At 50.0% G+C, this 24,785-nt stretch overlaps 1 protein-coding gene across 5 annotated transcripts in view; it reads right to left on the bottom strand.

The window, feature by feature from the left end:
- EBF1 (EBF transcription factor 1) overlaps positions 1-19,642 on the bottom strand; it is a 249,896-nt gene extending 230,254 nt beyond the window's left edge. For all 5 annotated transcript variants that reach the window (XM_088522594.1, XM_088522595.1, XM_088522596.1 and 2 more), the window contains exons 1-6: positions 19,454-19,642; positions 18,112-18,268; positions 17,774-17,837; positions 17,510-17,565; positions 8,521-8,594; positions 1,957-2,025 (exon numbers count right to left, since the gene is read on the bottom strand). In XM_088522594.1, coding sequence (XP_088378720.1) covers positions 1,957-2,025; positions 8,521-8,594; positions 17,510-17,565; positions 17,774-17,837; positions 18,112-18,268; positions 19,454-19,587 — 554 coding nt within the window. In that variant the 5' untranslated portion in view covers positions 19,588-19,642. The remainder of the gene's footprint in view (positions 1-1,956; positions 2,026-8,520; positions 8,595-17,509; positions 17,566-17,773; positions 17,838-18,111; positions 18,269-19,453) is intronic.
- Between the last annotated feature and the right edge of the window lie 5,143 nt (positions 19,643-24,785).

Genomic DNA, 24,785 nt, shown 5'->3' with positions numbered 1-24,785 from the left:
CAAAAAACACAGGGAGGGCTAATTACAGTACTGCTGAGTCAAATTTCTTATACCACTGCAGCCCACAGGAACAGGTCAAAATCAGATGTTATTCAAACCACAGTCATATCAACCTTCTGTATCAAAGTCACAATTTAAAACCCAGCGAAGAACTTAAAAGCTTAACCCATTCACAAGCAAAATGTGATTTAGCATGGGTGGTAAGAGGCTTATATTATAATCTTCAAATTACGTTTAGCTAGTATTTTAAATATAATCTTCAGAAGTGTTACATTTTGCATCTATTCACGTGAATACTGATAATTTGATCACCGCTAGGAAGTTAAGTCTGTTTTTCCATGTACCTGTTTTGCTCGCTTTGTAGAAAGCACGTAACAGGCAGCATCTCTGGCTTTCATAATTTAAAATGATTTGCAACTCGGTTTTGCATACTAGATAGTTAAACAAAATATTTCCCTAAACCTGCCATTAGCATCTTAACATCTCACTTTTCACTACAATGAAAAATTCATGTGAATTTTGTGGCTTTCATGTCACTCAAAATGCCACTTCAACGCTGTGTTTATAGTGTTCAACTCTGCAGCACGCTTATAAAGCACATCGCTATACAGATTTCACTAGTTTTTTCCCCCTCCCTCCACCTTCCCTAGTACTACCTAACGCTTGCAGAAGATGAAAATTCGCCTAGTTAAAATAGATACATCTATCTTCTGAGATTTAAACATTCACAGAATTACTTATTACAGCTAATCAAAACATCTGCTATGAGCTCTCAATATATGCACTTTCTTAACAAATTCGAACAAGAACTATAAATCTGGAAGGCTGCGTAAGCACCGAGCCTCGCCTGGCACTGTGATATTCCCTGTAATTCGCTTTTGACATGAAGACATCAACCTCTCCTTTACCCTTTTTTCACCGCCCCCCAATAAAAACAGACACCTCGCACACAGAAGCATTTTGAACTTAACACAGCTGGCATTAACTTGGCCAATACTAGAAGGAGCAGCGCTCCGCACTATCCTCTAGCTTCTATCTGCATAGGTAGTTTCCCTCCAGGGTCACTGTACTTGCAGATTAGTGCAATGGTTTTGCTTTCCCTAGCTGATGACAGACAGTTTCAGTCCTTCCTGGCCATTTAACTCTTACAGAGTAACGCTACATAACCACCCAGTTATCACACATGACTTCGTACAAGGAGTTTCAACAATTAAAATGTAAAAATGACTATTTGGTACCATTTTGCCTAATTGCAAGCACAGAAGCTACATGTTGCTCAGAATAGCTAAAATAGATACATTGCACTGCAATGATTTACTCGGAGATGTCTGATTAGTTATATGAATCTGTTTAAAAATACGATAATTAAGGCAGGCAAAAATGAATTAATCAACTGACAATACAGTCAAAATAGTATTCCAAGCAAAGAAAATAAGAGGAGAAAAAACCCTTAGTTTGCAGACCTTTTTTTTTTTTTTTTTTTTAAACTGTTTTATGCATAAATAAAAACCGTAAAATGTAGATGGATTGCATCCAACAGAACTACTGTAGCTAAAAGTGATAATGATTCAAACATTTTTCAAATAAAAGTTAAATATTTATAAGCACCCAACCACATTTCATAAATCACAAACTATTATTATTTTATTCCTGAAGCTTCCCTGGCACAGCATGTGAATTGAGCCACAGAAAGTCAGAAAGAAAAATATCCTCGTGCTGCGCATGAATCAGTTAGGAGAACCGGAGCCTTCCAGAGAGCAGGTCGCTCCGTTATATCCCACATGGCCCTTGCATGGCAATCACAATTGCAAAGCACAACTAATTTGGTATCAAAAACAAAATTTCATCCACAGACACTCCGAATTCTTCCCCATTAGCAACACAGGGCAGGTGCTTCAGCATAATGAGGAGAGAAAAAAATATATATGTATAGAAGGAAACAATAGCAGTCCTTACCTGTCAATTATCACTGGATCTGATGGAGTCTCATTTCTGTTACCACAGCTTTTCTTGTCACAACAGCGGCTACAGAGCAAAAGTGAAAGGATTTAGTGCGACCATTACTCTGTAAAATCATCATTACGAACATACTAGGTTCAAATTGCCAGCTAGAGTTACCCTTCTTCCCTGTCTGCAAATCAGTCAAATGCAGTGGGTCACATATGGGTTAATTACTGTGTTTAACTTCTTGCACAGCTGGCTAGCAACAGAAAATATAAAAAGAAAGGGGCTTTGCTCCTTTCACAAATAATAATTTGCCCAAAACAAGGAGAGATGCCCGTTGTAGCCTCATGCCCCGTGTGCATACAGGACCGGGCGGCTCATCCTTCGCCGAGCTCTGGTGCATGGCCGCACAACGGTCCTACTTTCAACACAGAGCTGGGTGCTCAGCTGTGGAGAAACCTCCCCCAGATCCCAAATCTCAACCACGCTCCCACTACACAACAGTGCTGCTAACAGGGGAAGCCAAAGCACAAAGGCCACCAGCAGAACATCTTATGCTTGAGCTTGGCTGTTTAAACGAGTTTTCCAAGACTGTTAACACTGCAGCAAGCGCAGCTCTGGGGCTGCTGCCCCGCACCAGGTCATACACAGCAGTGTAGAAACATAAGCTGCCAAAGTCCTGCTCCTCACTGACCTTCAGACTGGGGCCCTGCTGAACCAAGAAGGCTCCTTGCTCCCAAACCAAAGCTAACCAACACTCCCAGGGACACCCCCACCAAGGGGTTATAGCCCACCAAAAGCTGGGCTCACAGATGTGCCATATATAAGCTCAGGAGCCACATACTGGTTGCTGCACTGGATGAGAATCACCTGGGTTTGCCTGGCTGGAGTCACAGGTGAAGCGCATTGGGGCCGGCCCATCCAGCCCTGCTCGCCCAGCTGAAGCCCATGAGAGCAAGTGAGGAAGCCCCAGTTGAGCCTGAGTGTCAAAGTCCATCTAGCAGGGGAAGCTCCTATCCTACAACTTCACAAAAAATCTCCCACTGACAGGAAGGCTCCAAGAAAAAAAATGAAAACCCAAGAAGTTCCAGATCCTCATAAGCTCTTCTGGGTTCCTGTAGTCCCTCTGGGCACCTTCTATGGACCAAGAACCCAAGGGATCCTGCACACAGGGGCCACATCATGGGTGGTACCAGCAAGGGGGACTCTCGTTTGCTTACTGTGCTCTCTGTTGCAACATATTTTGTCTAACCTCACCCACAGGCAACCAAGCTGGCTCTGAAAGGTGTCGCAAAAAACCCGGCGTGACTCTTATTGCAGCAACCAGCTCGGGGTGAGTGGTAGAAGTAACGGGCATCGTGCTGCCTCACACAGGGACTATTTTCTTTCCCCTAGGAGGTGGAAGGACCCAGCACAGGAAGGGTCCCCAGGAGCGCCGTGCTAGATAAATAGCCCTTGCGGGAGCCTGACAAAGGTTCTCTTGTGCTGCTGAACAATAGAGTGAATAATATACAGTTACCCACCAAGATTACCAATAAAGCAACTAACCACACTAAAGATAACAAAAAAGGGGCCTTTTACAAAAACAGCCTGCTTAAACATGGTTTCCAAAAAAAAATATATATATATATTTTCAAAGAGGGGAAAATACATAATTCTTTGCACTGCAAAAAGCTTCAAGGCAACTATTCAGGGCTGAAACTTTTCACAGTTAACACATGTGCGGTATCTTCATTTCTGTGGAAGTTACATTGTTCAGGATTGCCAAAAAAAACTGCTTAATTTTACAGCACAATACCACAATTGATTCACCAAAAAATACAAGAGCCTTGGCACCCAGAAAGCACTAAAATTTAGGAAGGAATAAAACACGCTGTAGGTAAGTAGTCACGTGGGTGTTTAGGGGGCGCATTTTTTTGCCTATAAAAGGCCTCGTCGTTGGAGTGCAGCTCGAATGTGTGGGGTGAGAAAATTTACCCACAAACAAGGCAATAAAAACTGCTAATCATTTCTAAATGATTAAAACGTAATGAGAACCAGAGTTGGCAGGAGTTAAGACAATGCCGTGCTTGTGACTGTGGCGAATCCGGGCCGGTCCCCGGCGTTCCCACAGCCGGCCCGAGGGACACGGATGCGGCCACCAGAGCCTCCCAGGCTTTGCGGCCGGTCACCGCCGCCTGGGGCCAGCACCTTCCCAGCACGAGGATGAGGATGGTGACGCTTCGCTCCCGGCTCCGCAGGGATGGAGTCACTGGTGCCACCCAGCTCAGGGAGACGGGGATCGGCTGCGGAAGAGTCTCCAGCTGAGCTGGGCTTCCCAGGGACAAGTCCCGGAAAGTCTGAACGAGAGCAAAAGAGCTCGCTGTCCTCTGAGGTGGCAGAGAGAAGCACGGTGGTGTTTCCCTGTGGCGGGCTGCCCTGCGATGGAGAGGGAGGCCCCAAAAGTCCCATCTCGATCTACTTTTTTTAAGATAAAGAAACCTAAGCTTGCTTGTTCAGCTTTTTCCCAGGGTGGAAGTTTAGCCCATGCCTCCCCCTAGTTTTTCTGTGCAGCGCTGCCGCTCTCGGACCCCCCAGGAAGCTTCACCTCAGGAGCCAGCTGCAGGACACGGGGAGCGCTTGTGTTCGGCTCCACGCTGAGGCTTTGGGAGTTAGTGCCTCCTTCACCCTGGGAGAAAGATCCTGAAGGGACAGCACCCTCCACTTTCCCTGGAGGAGTGCGAGGTTTCCCAGAGGCTTTTCCAAGAATCCTCTGGCTGCCGGGAAGCGAGAGGGACAAGCGCTGCAGCCGTGGCACTGACTGACCCATCCTGGGGCTGGTGCTGCCCCCATCCTGCCCCTCAGAGGCATTCCCGAGGCTGGGACGCACTGCTCCCGCCTCCCTTCATACTCCTCATCCCAGGCTCTCCGGGCAGCTCCTGCCCTTCAGCCGCCTTGGCCCGTATCCGCCTTCTCTTCCCTCGCTCTTCCCAGGACTGAAGCGGGAGGCAGCAGCGCCAGGGCCAGCAGCGCCACGCGGCCGAGCTCCCTCCTCGCGCACCACAGCGCTTGCTCGGGCTTTCCGCGGGGACACCGAACAATGAGGAATTAGGGGTTTTGGGGGGGAGCGGTGGCACGTGGCCAGCGCAAGGGCAACTTCCCCATCCATGGCCACCAGACTCGAACGCGCCGCCGGCGTGGGAGACGCGGCAGCCGCTCCTGGCGAGGCCAACGCCGGGCGCCGTCGCCCGCGGCCGGCAGCGCCAGGGGCAAGGGCCTCACAGCGGGACCGGCGGCAGGACTCCCTTCTGCACGCAGCAAAAGTCGCGTTTTACTCAAACCTCATTCTCAGAAATCACTGAACCGTTTTAGCTGAAACTTTCCAAAGAAAGTCAGCCTGAGGCTGACACCCTGCAAAGGACGTTTCAGCCAGAACAGTTTAAGTTTGGCAAAGCTGTAAGCCACTGAAGGTTTCATAATGGAAATTGTTGAGGCATTATTAACTATAGATGTCCCTCCCCATGCTGCCTACCATGCTAATAAATTCTACTGGGGTGGGGAATTCTTCCCAACTATTAAGATTTTTTTTTTTGGCCAGAAGCGGGGATTTTAGGCTTGACAAAACACAGTGAAATCCTGGGGCACAAACAGCCACCTGAAGCCGACCCCGATCCCGCTAGGCTGCCATAGCCAGGCCTCTCCTATGCATTCGGATTCTTTGTCTTATCCCTGCCAGGGCTGTAGCACGCTATAAATACACAGATTTGTCACATAAATGCAAAGTTTTATTGTGCAGTTAGCCTTGATAGAAAGCACTGTTGAAAGTTGTTTAGAAATTAAATATCTAAAACAAGCTATTTTAAAATACAGAGGCCTCACTATTTCATGTCTGAAATGAAGAAATTTCATCTTAGGGAGAGCAAGCTGTCTTTCACACCATATGGCTAATGGTAGTGCATAGCAATTAGCCGGGCTGATTAATGGGGAACAGACTCTAATTTTATGCTTATAATTGAGGCTGCATTTGCACCCCTGGTGCAAATTCAGCACATCCCAACTTCCACTTACAACAGGCAAGAAATCAAGAGAAACAGAATGGTGTGGAGAGAGATTTTTTTTTTCCTTCCAGACCCCTAAAGAGCATCAGATTTGCAATTTAAAAGAGAGTTAGCAGCACAATAGATGACAGATTTGTGCAATAGGGTCAAGCGGCCTGGTAAACAAACAGCACCCTCTTACAAATGTATGGGCAGACAGGGAAATGGGTAATTTCTAATATGAGCTGTGAGAAATTTGAATACATCTCCTCCACTCCATCAGACACACAACATTTGCCTACCATGGTCAGATTTTTTCTTTTTTTTTTTTTCTTTTTTTTTTTCACCACCCTTCTAACTTATATTTATGAAGCCCAAAGCAGCGACTAGCAGTAAACAAATACAAGAAGAATAAAGCTCTTGATCCAATGAATTTTAAGAACGAAGAAAGTGTAAACTGCTTTAATAAAGAGAAAGACTGCTCCGGAATGACATAGCACATCTTTCAGCATTCCCAGAATGGAAATAATTTTGTCTCAGTCAAAGTATATTGACAAGGCTGTAAATCTTTGATGCAGATATTTGGTCTTTCAGTTAAAACTTAGCTCTACATATAAGTTACAATTTATTTATTACTCTTTATATTCCCAAAGCATTTGTAAGAAAATTAATGCATCAAAGTATACAATTCTGGCCTTTGTGCAGGCAGCCGAACCAGAGGCCTTTAGTGTCGGCTGGAGGAGCACAAAGCTCTTCCTCACGTGTTTAGGAACGAGTCTTTGCTGCTGCTCAAGGGGCTCCTGTCGGCTTTCTTGGCCCCATGGCCAGGTCCTGACTACAGGACTGGTACCGTCTGCTTTGCAGTACTGCTGCAGCCCCCAAAAAGCTGCAGTTCTGACTAACGGTGCTCGCACAGAGTTGCAGGTAGATATAAACCCTGCCTCAAAACCTTGCAGTTTGAGATGCAATAAGGTGCATCTTCCAGGCCCAACAGCGAGCAGATGTGGACCCTGCTGACATAGACACTTTAGCAAGTGCTGCTTCTTGCTCACGTGAGCAGCCTGCCCTGTGCCACTGGTCTACTTTGAGGAACGAAGCAAAGCTGCACTTCAGCCTTATCAGGTCAGGGACCTCCTTTAATATTTCCACGAATTGTTCCTAGCCGGCTATTTGGTGTGAAAGCAGTGCTAATTGGGCCAAGGATTTTTCAGGCAATCCCGGGTTGTCAGCATGGCTTGGGCTTCCATTTGGAAAGGACGAGGAGGCTCGGGAGCCCTTAGCGAAACTGCGCTCGGCTCCCAGCAGCGGCAGGGATTGGGTTCCTTGGAGGTACCTGCCTGCTCCAGCAGGTCTCATGCCATAGTAAGCTGTGTCTTTAGTTTTTCCAGAAAAAAACTAAGCTGGGTTTATCATCAAGGAGCTGCCATGGGGGGCAGAGCAGACAGATCCCCAGGAAGGGTGAGGGAAAAATAAAATAAATTAACCGGCAGAGAATATTTCATGGAAACGCTTTGTCTAAGACTCCGCCATCAGGAAACTCTCATCCAAGTTCATTCTCTCAGAAGTGGGGACTAGTTTTTACCCTCGAGTTACTCCTTTTTTTTTTAGTAAATATGTTTTGTAAAACTTACAACGCATGCAATGGCATTTTTACAGTCTTAAAACAACTTGATTATAACAATGAGCTTATGCAAGAACGCCCGGCGCTCCACCAGGGAGTTATTTTCTGCCATCGAATAACATGTAACAAATGAATTTTTCAGACATGGAAAAACACCCACCAACTTTAATGAGACTGCAAGGTCAACCTCGCATAGGTGTTGTGGGGCCCTATGAGAAGATGCTGACTTCTCTGCAAGAGGAGGGAAGTAGCAGAGGCCTCACGTATTGCTACCAGCTAGAAAAGAGAAGGAAGCGGCCACTCGCTGCAAAAGTGCCGCATTAGGGAGAGGAGATATTTAACCACACTGTATTTCAGTGACCAGCACCAGGCAGGCACGGACAAGGGAAAAGAGTGTGGGGCCAAATCTGTATAGGGGATGTTGGAAGAAAAATCGACCAAAAGACGTCTCTGGGGTGGAGGGGTAGTGCTGGCGGCGCCCAGGCCGCGTGCGCAAACAGCTCAGGCAAAGTCAAACTGCAGGGAGGTGGGGAGGAAAAAAGGGGCTCCCAATTTCAACTCTGAACACATGTCCAGCAAAACCAAAAAAGGCCTTTTTGTCATTTTACTGGGGAAGTTATCGCAGGGGGTGGGAGCAGTGACATTTATTGCTAGAAAGACTATAATTGACTTTATTAATTTCGGTGAGACCTCTTCTGGGCTGCAGCGTCTAAATGCAAACCAGCGGCGCTCCGTTAAGAATCACTCTCTATAAATAATTGAAAACTGGTGTGACAAGACCTTGCTGCTAATTACACACACAGAAATGTGTTATTTTGGGCTTGTTAAATGCAAGAAAGATAAATTTAAGCCCTAAAATAGCTGCAGGTTCAACCTAGATTTTGAGACACAAAATTCATCTTCTCATCACTAATTAACTGGAAGCAGGGTATTTCTTACCTGCACATTATTTCATGCGTGAGCAGAACTCTGCACATTTCTGGGTTCTTGTCTTGGCCTTCATATACTATCGCCTAGAAACAAAAACACATTTTTAGCCGTGCATCAAGTTGAGTTTGGAAAGAATAAAACAAAAATGCATCAGAGTCCCGGCGTGCTGAGCCCGAGCGGCGAGCTACGACCCGGCGCCTTCGCAGCCGAACCCGTTCTGAAATTTGCAGTTGGAAAACAACACGAGCTGAGTGCAGCTAAACTCCCTCCTCTCTGCTGCACATCCCTCAAGCAGTGTGTAGGATGGGCTTTTTTTAGTAGTCAAGACAACCACAATTTTCTTTTCAATTCAGAATAAAATATAAACCTAATAGCATTAAAAAAAAAAAAAAAAAAAAAGGCTTGGCACAATTTGGGTTCTATTCATTAAAAAGAAAAAAAAAAAAGGAAAGAAAGCGCGAGCTCATGTATTTTTAATTCGAAAGCTGTGCACAGCACAGCCCAGGCATTTTACTGGGAGCTCCAGAAAGAGCTCGGCCCTGATTCTCCGCATGAACCCAGTGATCCACCGATGTCTGCAGAGCAGCCCCGGAGTTGGAGCGATATAAATAAGCAAGCGGCAGCCCTGCGAGTGCAAGGGACACCAAAGCAAACGGAGCACCAAACGGCTGGAGCCCCGCGGCTCGGGGCGGCGGGGAAGCCCTCCGAGCTGCGCACGGACACGGCGGCGGTCGCGTTTCACGCAGGGCCTCCCTGCGGCCCGGCCGCGGCGCAGACGGGATCGGCGCTTCGTGCACACCCCGGTAATGGGAGCGGATCCCTCCGAGCGCTACCAGGGCTGTTTGCAGCCACTCCAGCCGCTTGTCCCTGCCTTCCACCCGAGGAAACACGGCCGGGAGGGCGATACCTGCCCTAGTGCCACCCCAGCACGGCCCCTCGCAGCACCTCTCAGTAGCGCTGGGACCTGGTGCAGAGCTGGGACTCAGCAGGGAGCGGCGGGCAGGGCCCTCACCGTAGCCTCAGCTCTGCCCCTGGCCCGCGGTGGGACCCCTGTGACCTCTAACATATGGAGGAAAAGAAAAAGAAAAAGAAAAAGAAAAAGAAAAAGAAAAAGAAAAAGAAAAAGAAAAAGAAAAAGAAAAAGAAAAAGAAAAAGAAAAAGAAAAAGAAAAAGAAAAAGAAAAAGAAAAAGAAAAAGAAAAAGAAAAAGAAAAAGAAAAAGAAAAAGAAAAAGAAAAAAATGAGGGTGACAGGAAAACAAACTCTGCAGATAAAGTGACATCTGATATGCAGCTAATAATAAAAAATAGTCAGTACTGAAAATACTAAACAACAGAATTTTTTGTGGATGAAGAGTATTTTATGGAATAAGACAGTTTTAAGACGGAAACGTGGAAAATCCCAATGAGAAAAATCCAGGTATTTATAGTCTGAAGGGGGATCATGGGGTCCTCTTCCCTGTCCCTCCTGAGCCCCTGAGGTAGGAGGTGCTGCACCCACGGCTGGGGCACGAATCCTGGCACACACAGCGCTGAAGGGGCAGGGGCTGATTTTCAACTCCCTTCTAATAGTAATATGCAATATTAAAAGCAAGCATTCTACAATGATTTAGCAATTCCATAAATAACATTAAGAACAGCTCTGTGGCATTTATGCCAGTTTTAACTGTTCCACTCCAGTTTCTCTACGTGCTTTCTCCCCAGAGGCTTCTTTGCTGGGGAGGAAAAGGGGCCCGGGGCCTTTGGGTACGTGGCCTAGACGGGGGGTCCAGGCCAGACACCCCCGGACTGCCAAGGACCACACACCCTGGTTCAGCTACAGCCGCTCTGCACGGGCCTTGGAAGGCTGCAGGGTGTCCATCCACAACCCGTGTTGCCCTGAGATGCCATAGGAAGGTTAAAGTAATCCAACTTTTTTTAAAAAAATCATTTCCCATCAACTGACCATGATAAAGACCGTCTGGGAAAACCAGCCAAAGAGGATCCCCATTTCTGCTGCATGCATTGAGGTGGAGACAGGCTTCTCCTGGCCCAAACTGGAGGAATAAGTGAGCAGCTGGTGAGCCGTGGGGTCAGCAGGGCCATCACGATGGCAGAGAGAGGGAAAGCACCCACTGTCCTTCAGCAATGAATAATAATGAATAATCAGCGTCGGAAAGGGCAGAGATGGGAGCAGACGTCGGAGGCAGCCACTCCCCGCCTCCATTCCCCAGCCCCTGCTCATCCATGGGCAACATGCGGGAATAGTGCCCAAGGGAGGGTTGCTGGGCTTGGCCTGGTGTTCGTGGGCTTCCAAATCTTAAAATAAATGTACCCAGTGGGGGCTACCTTGTGAAAGGAGCCACCAGGGAGGACAAATCACAACTTCCAAATTTCCTTTTTTTTAGCTTCCTTTTCCTCTCCTCTTCCTGCTGCTCTGCTTGCTTAACCTCCAGGTACGGGCTTAAATAACTCTGCTAAATAGCAATAACGAGCAGGCAGAGTCAACACCGCGGTGCGTAATCACCTTGTCGAATGTGCTTAACATCAGCGATCCCTCCTTCGCACGCACGACGCGCCCCAGACCCTGTCTGCGCGACGGCCTCGCGTCGCGCCGCACGCATCGTCATTTCCCAAAAGCGGGAATTCTCCCACGCATCTTCCTTCTCCGGGAACGTCTAGGAAATTCTGGGAAGCGGAAGCCACCACTGAGTTCCTTTCTGAGCGGCTCGGCCCCAGCTCCCATTCCCGTTGCCCAGTTTCCTCGTGCAAACAGGTGTGCAAAGCCGAGCGCCGGCTACGACGAGTGCCAGCAAGAGAGCCCGGCAGCCCTCGACCCTCCCTCAAGCTTCTCTGCAGCATTGACTCTACAATTAGTTTCAAAAAGGAAACAGGAACTTCTGCTAAAGTTTCAGATCTTTATAGCTGTCTTGGAGTACTTTTCTTACAGGGAGGGTCTACAGCGTTACTGCTGTGAAAAGTCTTAACTTTAGATGTAAAAAAACACTTCTAAGAGAATGGTCTTGATTTTTTTTTTCCTCTAATTATTAAATTTCAGGTTTCAAAACCAGGTCACCATGGCACAATTCCACATCGCGCTGACACAGCCGCAATTTTGTCAAACAGGAATCGCATTAATGAGAGATAGAGTGAAAGTTACTGTGTATAAACTTAGACCACAGCGGAGCTAAAAATAAGCCTGCGAATACACACCGGAGTTGCACAACAGAACCCCAGCAAAGGAAATACGAAATTATACACTTTGTTTTTTTCCCTTTTGTTTACTTCTTGTAGTTGTAACTTGACGTATTTCATCAGCTTCTCAAAACATGTTTTCTTCTCTTTAACAACTTCACCGTTTTCCCCCAAAACCTCACCTTCCACTTGATAAACCGTTATGCACAGACAGAGCCTTTCTACGAGGAGCAAGGATCCCTCAGGCATGAACGCATTTCCAAAACAGGCCCCTAAACATTTGCACTGACATACAAGACGTCCCAACTGCCAGTGAAATAAAGTGAAATTAAAAAAAAAAATCAAATGTAATTCACTAGTTCCAGCAAAAACAGATTGCTGCATTGAGCACATCCCAGTCCCTGCTGGACTACAAGTGCCTCCGTAACAATTCGCCTCGACCTTTCAGTGACGGAGTTCATAAAAAGAAAACGGGATGGGGATAATATAAAAATCAAGGCTACAGTTCCCCTTCAAACCAGTGGGAGCTTTGCCTGAGTAAAGACAGTGGGATGAAGCAGTAAAGCAGTCGATGAATAAGTTAGAAAAATACAGAGCCGTGTTTTGTTCTTAACTGTTCCAGAATAAATCCAGATTTACGCTGGTACAACCGAGGGCAAAAGCGTCTCACGGCGTCAATTTGCCAGTCTAGCAATGCTGCTTTCTGAGCTCGACGAGCGACAGTCTTGAAGGAATGAGATCATGGTCGTTATATTATTCACTTTTGTCGTGGCCTTGATTTTAAAAGAGGAAGAGAGCGAGCGAAATCACCAGTGTCTGAAACCACTCGCCTCCAAATCCCTCATCTGCTTCACACAACAAGCTATCTCCTGCATTCTCTCATTGAAAAAAAAAAAAGGAGGGAAAAAAAAAACATTAGAAAAACCCATTAGAATGAGGGTCTTTTCAAAAAAACAAACCAAAATGATTTGTAATGACGTATGCAGACATACACACAGAGAGAAAATAAAATCCTGGCCTTGCTGAATTCAATAGGAGTTTGGCAATTGACTTCAGATGGGCCAGAATTTCACCCAGGGAGCTTTAGCCTCGCATCCGCTATGGATCTATACAAAAACTACTGCGGATTCAGTGCATTACATTTATTCAGCTTCCAACGCTTAACCCTGCACTCCCCGAGCCTTCACGCATTACCCGACAACATTTCTACTCATCCTGACATGGGTTTCTCCCAGACAAGTGCACAGCAACGGGTCCAGAGCGAGGGGGGGTCCTTCTTGCGAGGCGGCTCCATACATCCTTCAGCAACACCTAATTATTTTATCCGGTCTCCCTGTGCCTTTGATACACCTCCTGCTTATCAACATATTCACACAAATTAAATAAATTTATCTCTCCTAATATGTTCATTTTTAATGGTTTTCAAACATTCACATGGAAACAGCTCTAGCGTAAATATCCCAGAACAAATGGCTGTATATTATACAGGAGGGAGCAGTTGGGCTGCCAGACTGGGAATGCACCAGGCCATCTGGCTCAGGCAGTCTCTCCAAAATCCTCAGCTTTGTTTTCACCCTCAGACTCCAAACAACACATTTTCCACTGTGATGAGTTTACATTTTCCCAAACACAGGTCCTGATCATGCATGCAAATTCCAAACTTCTCCATTCCTCTCTGTACGAGAAAATTAAAATCACCTGCGCTTCTAACACATCACCAAAGGAACAAGAAAGCTGTTAAAATCTGGCGCAACACAAACTTTCCCCGTCGTAGGGGTTAGGGCTTGTTTTATGTTTGTTTGAAATTTCTCTGATTCTGCTAAGGCTCCTCTGAACTTATTGATAACATTTTTTTCCCCATGTGCGTAGCTGCCAGGAAAGGACCATGCTACGCACAAGACAGAGACGATCGGATATCTGCAGACATCACAGAACTTGAGAGGAGGGAGAAGAAAAAAAAAAAAAACAGAAAAATCATTTGCATCCAGAGTTTAAATTACTAAAAAAAAAAATCCAAACAAACAAAAAAAAAAGGGGGGGGCAAAACAACAAAACAAACCCAGTGTCCAAAGGAAGCATTTTTGACTCACAAGGGTTCTCAGCAGTAGACAATAGCTATCTCACAAAACTTAGGATTTTTAAGAGGCCTGAGTTGTATTACCATCCGTTAAATCTTATGGATGAGAACGGCAGAAGGAAAAATGGGTGGGGAACAAGTATTTCAGATTTATTTCCTCCATCTTTCCTAATAGCGAAATATCTCAACTTTATGAAAATATAACTGAAGAAATAGCAGGCATCTCTTTTCTGTAAATATATTAAAATCCTTAGGCTTGCCTAAAACCTCCACTTTTATTAGAGCAGGCATATTTCACGTTTTGCAGGCATTTTCAAAATGCATCATTGTTCGAGCCAGACCTACTGCAGCAAAAGCTGCTGGTTTACAGAAAGCAACAGCTATAAAGTTTGGGATCCTACAGGGTTTTGAACACATTAGGAATGTGATCCTGACATAAAATGAGGTGCCAAGATAACATAAAAGAAAATTTAATTAAGGCAGTATTGACGTTCAATATTGTTATCCTCAGTGAAAAGAATTTCTCCACCAAGTTAACGATTCGAGCGTTGTATTTACAATTCTAAAATGACTGGCACACGTTTTAGAAACATAGCGAGACCCCTCGAAGGCCAGTAATTACCACGTCCTACCAGCGCTTCTCTGCGGCTGCCACCAAGGGCCAAGCCCGTTATCCTGCCCACAACTCGCTACGATGCCGCTTGGGACCAATCCCACGACCATTTCCCGCTCCTTATTCCCGCAGCCCGGCTGCGCATGGACGGCTCGCCGTGCGGGAGAGCACCCAGACGCTTCGTATCCACACACGGGATCTGCCGTGGGACACACGGTGGGGACAAAACCCTCAGCGGGATCCCTGGGCCGCCCCGAGCCCCACGGCTGACACAACGTGTGCGTGGGCGCCGGGACAGCGCGTTGCCCTCCACGGCAGGGCGCCTGGCGTGAGCCTCTTGGCCGAGGACACGCAAGTGATCGCAGCACGTCCCCACCTATACAGATCAATAACTCGACAGCACCAAAGACAGCCCCTGGTTATCATATATACATATATATATATATATATATGTATTTTATATATATATGTATACATATACACACACACAGAGCACGCAGCACTGCGAACCCCTGGCCGTGCGTCTGCTGACACCACGCAGGCTGCTATCGCCCCGTTCGTGCTAAAGCCGGGAGGAGCAATCCCACATGCAGGAAGTCCGATCTGCCGAGCGCGTTTTATTCTGTCTCACCTAACTCAATAATCTGCATTTGTGTAAACTTTGGAGCTTGTGAAATCAGGAGAGCACAGTTACTACTGATTCGTCCACACTAAGAAAAAAAAATACTTCACATAAGGAGAGAGCAGAAGGTACTTTCCCATTTGTTCTGGGGAACCTAACTCAGGCAGGCTTTGCTTCTGTGGGATTTTTAATTTGCCACCAGAAACCTCAGAGTAGCTGTAATTTTAGTCTGGGAATTCACTACTACTGAGTGTGTGAATGTGCCTGGACAAGTATTGAGAAGCTCCTTGCCAGCTGAAACATGTACCATTCTGCAATAGTTTCATTTAAAAGTAATCATTTCATTATCCAATTTGTTCTGAGCATCAGGCATTAAAATACTACACCTTCAAGTAGACTGACAATATATATTTAACTTTCATTGAAAATTAAAGATTTTCAGACAGTCTTTGCAATATTTAATTACAGTTTGATGATTTGAAAGTTACTCGAGAATCTTCTATATAATTCACTGTGATAAAGCATAAATGATATATTCTACATTTTGGTGAGCTGCTGCTGTATGCTGAACTTTGGTTACTAAATGCTTATTAGGAAGCAAAGTGGTTACATCTCTGAAATAACTGCACTTAAATGAATTTAAAAAAAAAAAAAGGAAGCAGCAAGGAGATTTTATCCCCTGGCTCCTGGAAAAAAAAAGAAAAAAAAAAGAAAAAAAAAAAAGAGCAGCACATGCCACAGTTTTGACATGACAATACCCTACTTTTCACAAGCAATTATAATCATGCCTAAATAAATTGTATTTGTGAAATTAATATGTAAGGAAACATGTTTGTATCTGAAATATCATTTTGCTCCCTGTTTCTTAGTCTAAATTCAGAGAGCTTTTGTTCTTAAATCCTTCCTTTCTCAGCTCCATTGCACTTTCTCCAAAAAAACCTATAAATTTGAACTAACTTTGTTTTTGTGAGACTTCCTGAAATCGGACAGATTTTTTGTTCATTGCAAATGTACTTTAAAGCTACATGGTAGGTTCTACAAATAAACTGTATCTCGTGGGGAGGAGGGGGGTCCCCCTTTTCTCTCCAAAGACCCTCTGATGACTTGATAATAATGAGAGACGAAGAGGTCAAACAGTGCCTTAGGATGAACTCTTCATATGCAAGATGCCTTTGTTAAGAAAATTATTTTGAATCCATTGCTCGGCATGAGTTCAGAGATCTGTTTTCAGTAGGATTATGAACAGAGGCTTTTGCATTTCCATAATGATAGGAAAGCTATTTAAAGATAATATTTATTGATAGCCTTTCTTGCATGGGCTACAGTGATACACATAAGCTCCAAAAGGACTAAGAAGAGTTCACATATCAGAAGGATTTTGTTACTTTTGATACAAGCTAACCAACTTGCGCTGGAAAAACAAGGAATGACAGCAAATGCTTTCCAAGATTTGCTGTGGAGCAGGGATTGGTGCTGCTGTTCTAATTCCTATAGGATCTGGGCTCTGTTTAGAAGTGGAGAGTTTAACAGAGTTCAGATGCACAGTGGATTGCCTAGTAAAATTTATCCAAGTTCTCTCCCCCTCCTCTTTTTTTTTTTCTGTTGAAAGGCAGTCTTCAATAGCAGGAAAAGATGTTTGGGGACCATCAAAGAGAGTTTTCTAAAACAAACTCAGCCCTTAGAGCTCTGTTTTGCTGTAGAAAAGAAATTCAAATACAAGCCAAGAGATTTCCTACAGACAGCAGGGTTTAAACATACAGGGACTGATTTTCCTATCTGTGCAAATAAAAAAAAATCCCAATATTTTTCTTTTTTGTTACTAAAATAAATTTTAGGATTTTTTTAAATAAAGAAAACAGATGTGAAGGGAGAAAAAACATATCTGAAGGATAAAAAAAGACTTAAAACATCCTCAGCTATTAAAAGAAAATGTGTTACAAGAGGAAAAGATTCTGACGAGAACAGAAAAGAAAGCTGGAGTGACGAGTTAAAAAAATCGATTTGCTGAAACAGTCCCTTTAAAAAAATGCTGTTTTTTTATATAGAAAAGTATGCGGTTTTATAGGCAGTCACACACTTTATGGCTCTGTTTGTGAAGCTAAAGAGCAAGCTTAAAATTAGGGCTAATCCATTTACGAGGCTCGCTGTCCTGCCGCTCTCCTCGAGCGCGGACCCCGCGCCCACTCGCCCGCGGCGCGGCGGCTCGGGGGGCTACCGCTCCATGCAAATTGGCCACCGCTCGCTCGCTCCTCCTCTAACCCAACTCGCCGGGGCAAAGAAAGAAAGGACGAACAGAAGCGACAGCGGCCGGCGCCCGTCGGGGGTGCTGGGAGGGGGGTTACTCGCACTACTCGAGCCAGAGCCGCCCCGACGCTGCCGTTCGGGCCCCTTGCTCTGCCCGGGGTGCGCGGGGAGCCGCTTCGCTGCCCCCCTCGCCGCCGCCGCGCTCCCGGGGCCTCCCCGACGGCAGCGCGGCCGGCCGCTGCCCTCCGCGGCCGCCCCGCAGCACCTACCTGCTTGGTCATGGAGTCGATGAGGCGCACGTAAAAATCCTGCTCCGTCCTGATCCCTGAAACAAGGCAGAGGCGTGAGGAGCGGCGCCCGCCGCTCGCCCGACGGCTCGGGCCCGCCGGACCCAGCGGCGCCGGACCCCGGCGCGGGCGCCCGGGGGCTGCGGGGCCGCAGTGGCGCCTCGTCCTCCGCGGGCAGTTGCAGCCGCGCTCCCCGGGGAGGTGGCGGGGGGTGGCGGGGCCGTCGGGGGTGCTCCTGGCCCTTACCGTTGCTGTAGAGCAGCTGCAGACGGTAGTGGATCCCGTTGTTGGTCTTTTCGCTGTTGGCTTCCTAGGTTCGGAGGAGACACGGGGAAAGGAAGGAGAGAAAAAAAAGAAGCGCTGTGAAGCCTCCCCATCACCCGGACAGCAGTGTCCCCGAGCGCCACGGGGCAACTCAGCCTCGTTCTGTCCTGGGAAGGGACCACAAGGGAGCAGCCCTCTTGGGCTGCCTTCCCAGCTGGGACCGAGGCGCCCGGCGGGGTTTCCCGAGCCGAACTGCTGCCGCGGCCCCGGGGGACCGGAGCGGGAGGCAGCCTGGCCCCGCGGGCAGCCGGGCTACTCACCTTCTCCTTCTCCACGAAGCCCACGAAGGCGGTGCGCTCGATCTCCACGGGCTGCCCCTGTCGATCGTACAGAGCCAGGACGAAGTGGAAAAAGTTGGACTTCCTCAGGTTGGAAGGAGGCTGCTTCTCAAAGTGAGCTCGGGCCAGACCCACTCCGCTGGGACCAGAAAGACGCGAGTTAGCGGCAGCCCCGGTGTCGCGGCCTCCTGCCCTCCAGCCCGGCCCGGCGGGCCCAGCCGGGCTCCGCGGTGCCGAGCAGCCCCCCGAGCCGCCTGGGGGACAGGATACCCGTGCTCAACGGCGGCTACGTCGGGGCACAGCGGAGCCGACCCCATCCCTCCCGGTGGCCGCCGTCCCGCTCAGCATCCCCGCAAGCCCCGGGCTGGGCCAGTCGGGAGGCGGCCCGGCCCCACCGGCGCCCCGGGCGCCCGCAGCTGCCCTGCACGTCGAGGAGCGGTGCCGTCCTGCCAGTGCCTCGAAGCTGTCATCCGATTGCCCCTGTCCTTATCTTTCAGTTTCAGTCCTCCGAGGCTTTCCTCCCCGCGCCGGTGTCGTGGCAAAGCAGCGCCAGGACAGCCCGGGAGCCGACGCGAGATATTTCAGGGTTGTCCCTGCAGAACTTTCCCTTCCTTAGAGGGCTCCGGAGGGAGGGGTGCGGGCCGAGGTGGGAGACACCAGCAGATGTCAACACGAAACTTGTTAGCTGATGCCGGCTCCAGGGCTCGGGCTGCAAAGTCGGCATCAGTTTTCCGTAGGAAGAGGAAGGACAGAAGGAGGGAAAGCGAGGCCGGGAGCAGCTTCCCGAAATTCGCCTCCCATTTTAAAGGTTTTATTTTAAATCTAAGAGAAGTAGCGATGGTCTTGCAAAAGGGGCTTTAATTAAATTTCTCCCCGGGAAAGCTTTGCAAAACTCCTTGCTTATCAGAGAAGAAAGAGAGAGGCTATTGATTCTGACGGGGATAAGGAAAAATAAATTTCGGGTACCTCTGCGAGAAACTCGCTGCTTATCGGAGGAGGAAAGTGTCATTCGGAAATCATCAGCCTCCATCAGCAGCGAACAGAGTTTTGAAAACTCCTTCCTCCACGTAAACACAAGAAACTACCGAGATTTAAAAAAGAAAAATTACCTAATCCCACCTAGCCAAACTCACTACCTCCCTTATTTTATATTCTTTTTTTTAGTAAAAAAGTCATTCCTGCGGGACAACAGGGATAAATATTTAAGTGCTGGCGTCTGCGCGCAACTCGCTGCCCACAGCAGCACTCCGGGGCCGGGGTTTTGTCGGGCCGGGGGGAAAGCGGTGCCCGGGGGAGCAGCGCGGAGGGGCGCGGAGCCTCCTACCTCTGAGCGGCCGTGCTGGCGTCCAGGACGCCGGCTCCCTGCATCCACGTCCGCACCGCGTTCATCCCCGCGCCGAGGGGCTCTTCCTTCATGCTGCTCCCACTCCGCTGGATGCTTTCCTGAATCCCAAACATGAATCAGAAACAACAGCGCAAATCTTTCTTCTTTACTCAAAAAAAAAAAAAAAAAAAAAAAGAAGAAGTGATAAAATCGCCAGGCGGGCGATTATAAAAACGTTTTTCTTCTTTCTTTCTCTCTTTGCAGCTGATCTGTGGAATCAATGCAAGTCAGAGAGCGCAAACAGAGGCACGCACATTAAAAAATAAAAAGAAAGAAAAAAAAAGAAAAGAAAATGAAAAGAAAAAAAAATCCAGAGGCAATGAGCGCCCGCTTTGCTGCCGCCGGCTGCTGCGTGTGCAGTTTGTTTGGGTGCGCGGAGGGGCTGCCGGGGCTGCCGGAGTGTTCGCAAGCCGCAGGAGTACTTGAAGTCCGTTTTGTATGAAGACACCCCTTGGATGGCAGCAGGCAAAAAAAAAAAGAAAAAAAGAAAAAAAAAGAAAAAAAAATCTCTGATGGCAGTTTAAGAAACAATAGGATGAACGGGAGCTGCGGCAGGCTCTGCTACATCAAGTGTCATTTTCCAGTGACAAGAGAGGCAAGTTTCCCCCCCCCCCCCGCTCCTCTCCTCTCTCTTTTCTTTCTTTCTTTCTTTTCTCCCTCTTTCTTCTCTTCTCTCCCCGCCGCCGCTCTCTCCTCCCTCCGCGAGCGGCGCAGGAAGCGAGCGGCGGAGCCGGGCACACGCCGGGCAGGGAGGGCGGACGGGCGGCCGCGCACCCTGGGGCTCCCTCTGCCCGCGCCCCCTCCCTCCCTCTCTGTCGCCAGCGCCGGGGCGGACTCGCCGTCTCTCCCTATGGGAGCCACTTTGACTGTCCCCGCCGCCGAACACGAGCACGGCAGCCCCGGCGCCGCGCTGGGGGCGGCGCCTGCGCGCGCCCCGCCCCCCTCATTTGCATCGCGTCACCGCTTCCCCCCTCGCCGCGCTCGCCCAATGGGCAGCCGCGAGACGGCGCCGCGGGGGCGGGGCAACGCCCATATCATTAGCATAGACACGCCCCCTCTCTCCCGGCCCGGCCCGGGGAAAGTTCCCCGGGGGGGGCGGGCGGGTCGTTAATGCGGCGCGGCCGCCCCTTTGTTCATCAAGGAGCCCGCGGCTCCATCAGGGGCCGAGTGCCGGCCCGAGAGCCCCGGCCGCAATTAGCCAGGCCCTACTAATTAGACTGGGGGGGGGAGGCGCTCAGCCACCCTCGGCCCCTGCCGCGACCCCCGGCTGGCCCTCATTAACGGGGCGCCGCGCTAATCACTTCGTTACAGCCGCCGGGGGTGAGTCCTCACCGCGAGGGGGGCAGAGCCCGGCCTCGGGGCGGGGGGTGCTCCCCGGCGGCCGCCCCGACGTGCTGCGAGCTCCCACACCCGCCTCCTACCCCAAGCGGGCCAGGGCCCCGCGTCCGCCGCTGCCCGGCCGCGCCACCCCCGCGGCGGGACAAGCCGGGGCTGCCCTGAGGCGCCGCGGGGATCGCGCGGTTACACGGCAAAGACTGCGGGACGCGCGTGGGGGGGCGCGCGGTTCTCCACACGCCGTCCCGCCAACTTCGGTGCCCGCATCCCCCTACTTAAAAAACAGTGCCCCTCTCATCTCCCTGGCGCGGAGTCCCTCCGCGCCTTTCCCAAGCGCAGTTTTACGGGAAAAACACTCACAGTTTGCAAACAGGAGCGTTCATGGAAAAACTCCTTTTTTATTTTTTTTCTACCAGGAGAAGAAAATAATGATGGTAATGATTTTTAAAAGCTGCCGCTGGGGAGGGGGGCTCCGAGGGTGCCCGCAGCTCCCCGTGCGCCCCGATCTGCTGGCGCGGCCGCGGAGTCACATCGGTGCCCGGGGGAGCGAACCTGTCCCCCCCACCTCCTCTCGCTGCCGAGCCGCAGTTCCGTGAGTCCCGCCTGCCCGCGGGCGCCGCGACCGCCTTCGGCGCAGGGTGTCGCCGCGGAAGGGACCTCCCTGGGCCCACGCGCGGATTCCGTCTGCCCAAATCCGCCCTTGAGCTTCCGCGATAAAACGCGGCGCATCCCCGCACAGGGAGGCGCTCGCCGGCTCCCGGGTTATCCTTGCAGCGCGCAGTCCTGCGGAGCGCGCGGAAGCGCCCTATAAGCGCCGCTTTAGGCCCCCCTATAGGCGTTCGAGGCAGGGGACACTTCCAGCCGCCGGGCCCGTGCGCTGCGCGCAGCGGCCGGGCGGATCGGCGCGATCTGCGCACCCCAAACCCGGCCAGATCGCCCCAAAGCCGGCACCAAGCCCGCGGCCAGCGCCTCCCCCGCAGCCACAAGCCGAGCCAGCCACTCGGGTCTGCGTGGGTCCCGCACACACCCTTCCCGCCCAAACTGAGTGCCCTGTTCTCACGTATGCCCCGTGTCACAGAGGGATCCTGCACATTCCCTGCAGATGATGCCTGAATCTTCACATAATCGTACCGTGCCATACCTCAGGGACGCGTGGAGGATCCCATACATGAATATCTGCACCATATGTATTGTATAGGAGCAGTTTTGCCTCTGCAGTGCTCTGGCTTATGGGTCATCTTCAGACTGCTGCTGCCTCAATTGTATCCCATCCAGCCTAAATGCCTCCATGGTGAGATACATTTTTGCAATTAAAAGCTATTTGCACCTGCACTGATTATTCCTTTCCCAGGGTAGGGATCTGCTGGGAGAGGAATAATGCGTTGGAATCAATATACCGAGCAGTTGGCAGATTTTGCCCTTCAAATTTGTCCAAGGAAGCAAGGGACTCTTTCCATGCCTTTTTTTTTTTTTTTTTTTTTTTTTTTTTTAATTTGGATGCTTGGATGCTGAACTGCATCACACCAGCAGTCTGAGGGCACCTCCACTGGGCAGGGACAGCCAGCCGCTACCACAATAAAAATGACAACTTCTCCGCTACTTTCTTCCCCTTGCACACACTCCTACACACAGGAAGCTTTCTGGAGGTGACACCGGGTGACACGGCCCGGAGGGAGATGCCACCCCCTGGGGCTCACAGCTGGCTCCAAAGCCGCAGACTAATTGCTACAAGGACGAAAGAGTTAAACGCTGCTTCACCCCCCGCCCCAGGGAGAGTGTGAAAGAAAAGCAGGGCTGAAATGAGAAGGGGGTGAGAAAGTCTGAACTTGGCAAAAAGGGGCTGGGGGCAGGAGTAGGGCTGCTGCGCTCCATCCCCCACAGAGGCCAAACGTAACAGACTGTGACTAAGAAAGAGAGAAAGAAAGAGAGAGAGAAAGAAAAGAAAAAGAACAATTCCCAGTTGTGTTTAGCACTCGCTTTCTCCGCATCATCCAGGTCTGGGCTCTGTTGTAAACCCACCTCACTCCATTGACTGCAGCAAAGTTCTCCTGAATGCGTATCAGTATCACGCCGGTTATGAGACCAGAGCGTATTCATGTGGAAAGCGTATTTGTCCTTCCCTTAGTATGGCAAAATTAGCTGGAGGACACTGCGCAGCCACGGGGGAGTTTGCACTTGCCTGCCTTGATTTCTGCACTTAACCGTTCTCTCGCTGCTGAAGGAAACTCGGGCATGGAGCTTTCATGGAGCTTTCCTGCAGTCTCAGGTTAAACGCTCTCAATATACAATGCAGAGTAAAACACACACAGACTCGGAGACTGCAATTTTCTCCCACGGGTACGTCAACTCTTCGCTCCCAAAGCTAGCAAGAGCCGCACATTTGAGCTGTGTGTTTTATCCCAGTGACACAAACTGAGAACTGCTCCTTCAGTGCATGAATATATCGGATTGGGAAGGGTAGGGAAGGTGGTCACAGTCTCTCTGGTCTTAGCTGACAGCGGGGATGGGTCGATGCCAGAATCCAAACACCAGCAGAGGGGAAACAGGAGAAAAGACCTTGGCCTGGGTTGCTGCAGGGAGGCCCAGTTCTGGAGAGAGCCCCTGGGAAGGGCTGGTTGTGGAGGCCACCTTCGAGCAAGACAGTCTAGGAAGGAGGTGCTATGGTGGCGCTGGAACAAGAGCCCTGTACAGCTGGAAATAACGGTCCCAGAGCGCAAGCAGTGTCCTAAATGAGCCAAGGCCCGTGCCCTGGCAGTTTCCAAGTGGGTCCAAGGCCCCCCTTGCCTCTGACTTGGAGCCTGTCCAGGGTAACACCCTCCTCCTGCTGCCAGGGCCTGCTCTGAGTGTCAGGCACAGAGGGGACATTCAGACCTCAAGTTCCTCTGTCCATACCCCAAGCAAGGGAAGAAATAATTGGAAATGGGAACTTAGGAGAGAAAAGCTCTTTCCTCCCCGAGTTTCACAGCAGGAGCCCCAGGAGGGACCGTGCTCTCCTCTGCCTTTCCCGGAATGGAGATGAGCAGCAGACTGAATCCAGGGGCAAAGGGCAAAAGTCACCTCTCCTTTCAAGGTGGGACTGAAGAAGGGAAAGCAACGGTCTGTGAGCTTGTACCTGCACTTTCTGAGCGTGGAGGAGCAGGGACCAGGGGAATCGGGAATATTTTGTTTGTGTCTTCTGCAGTAAAGACCCTTTTCACAAGTAATTTTCCCTCAGCCAACAGGCTCCAGTTTTGACGCAGACACTCTGCTTCTGCAGGTGTAACCAACCCAGCAGGGTGGTTAAACCAACCCGCTCACCTACTCGGGATGTTTCATTCCCACTGCCGGGTGAGGAGAGAAGCTCGGGGAGCCGAGGAGGGCGCCTGTTCCAGAGGAAGGAGCCCGGGCAGCACCCGAGCTCCACGGCGCCGTGCCCCGCCGGGGATGTCCCGCGCAGGAGCCTCCCTCCTCAGCCCCCTCGGGCCGGGCCGGGCCGGGCCGGGCCAGGCCGGGGGCAGCGGCCGCTCCCCGCCGCCAGCGCCAGCCCCGCGGCAGCGCCGGGCAGCGGGCGGGGGCCCCGTCGCGCCGCGGCACCAGGGCGCCACCTGGCGGCCGCGCGCGGCGCCGCCTCCCCCGCGGCGCTCCCGGCCCCTCCACGCGCGGAGCACCCGCCCCTGGACCCCGAACCAGGGAAACAGGGAATTCCCTGGCGCAGCAGGGGCCCTGCACCCTGCCAGGATCGAAGAGCTGCAGCTTCCTGCTCCCCTACCACAGAGCAGAGGCCAGCACCTATTTATCTGCTCCTTGCAGCAGCGATTACCCCTGTAGATCTTATGGTTATTATTTTAGCACACAAAATGTTGCTATGATTCAGCCAAGCAGGTAAACATATAATCAGCCTCCCCTGACTTTAGGAAGATGCAAGTCTATGTCTCTCCTTCTAGAGGCAAGGGAGAAG

The sequence above is a fragment of the Tinamus guttatus genome, unplaced genomic scaffold (genome assembly GCF_059628265.1).
Source record: "Tinamus guttatus ecotype Peru unplaced genomic scaffold, ASM5962826v1 Tinamus_guttatus_pri_ptg000155l, whole genome shotgun sequence".
Taxonomy (NCBI): domain Eukaryota; kingdom Metazoa; phylum Chordata; class Aves; order Tinamiformes; family Tinamidae; genus Tinamus; species Tinamus guttatus.
Note: the sequence above shows the minus strand (reverse complement) of the source record. Positions and strands in the feature narration are given on the sequence as shown.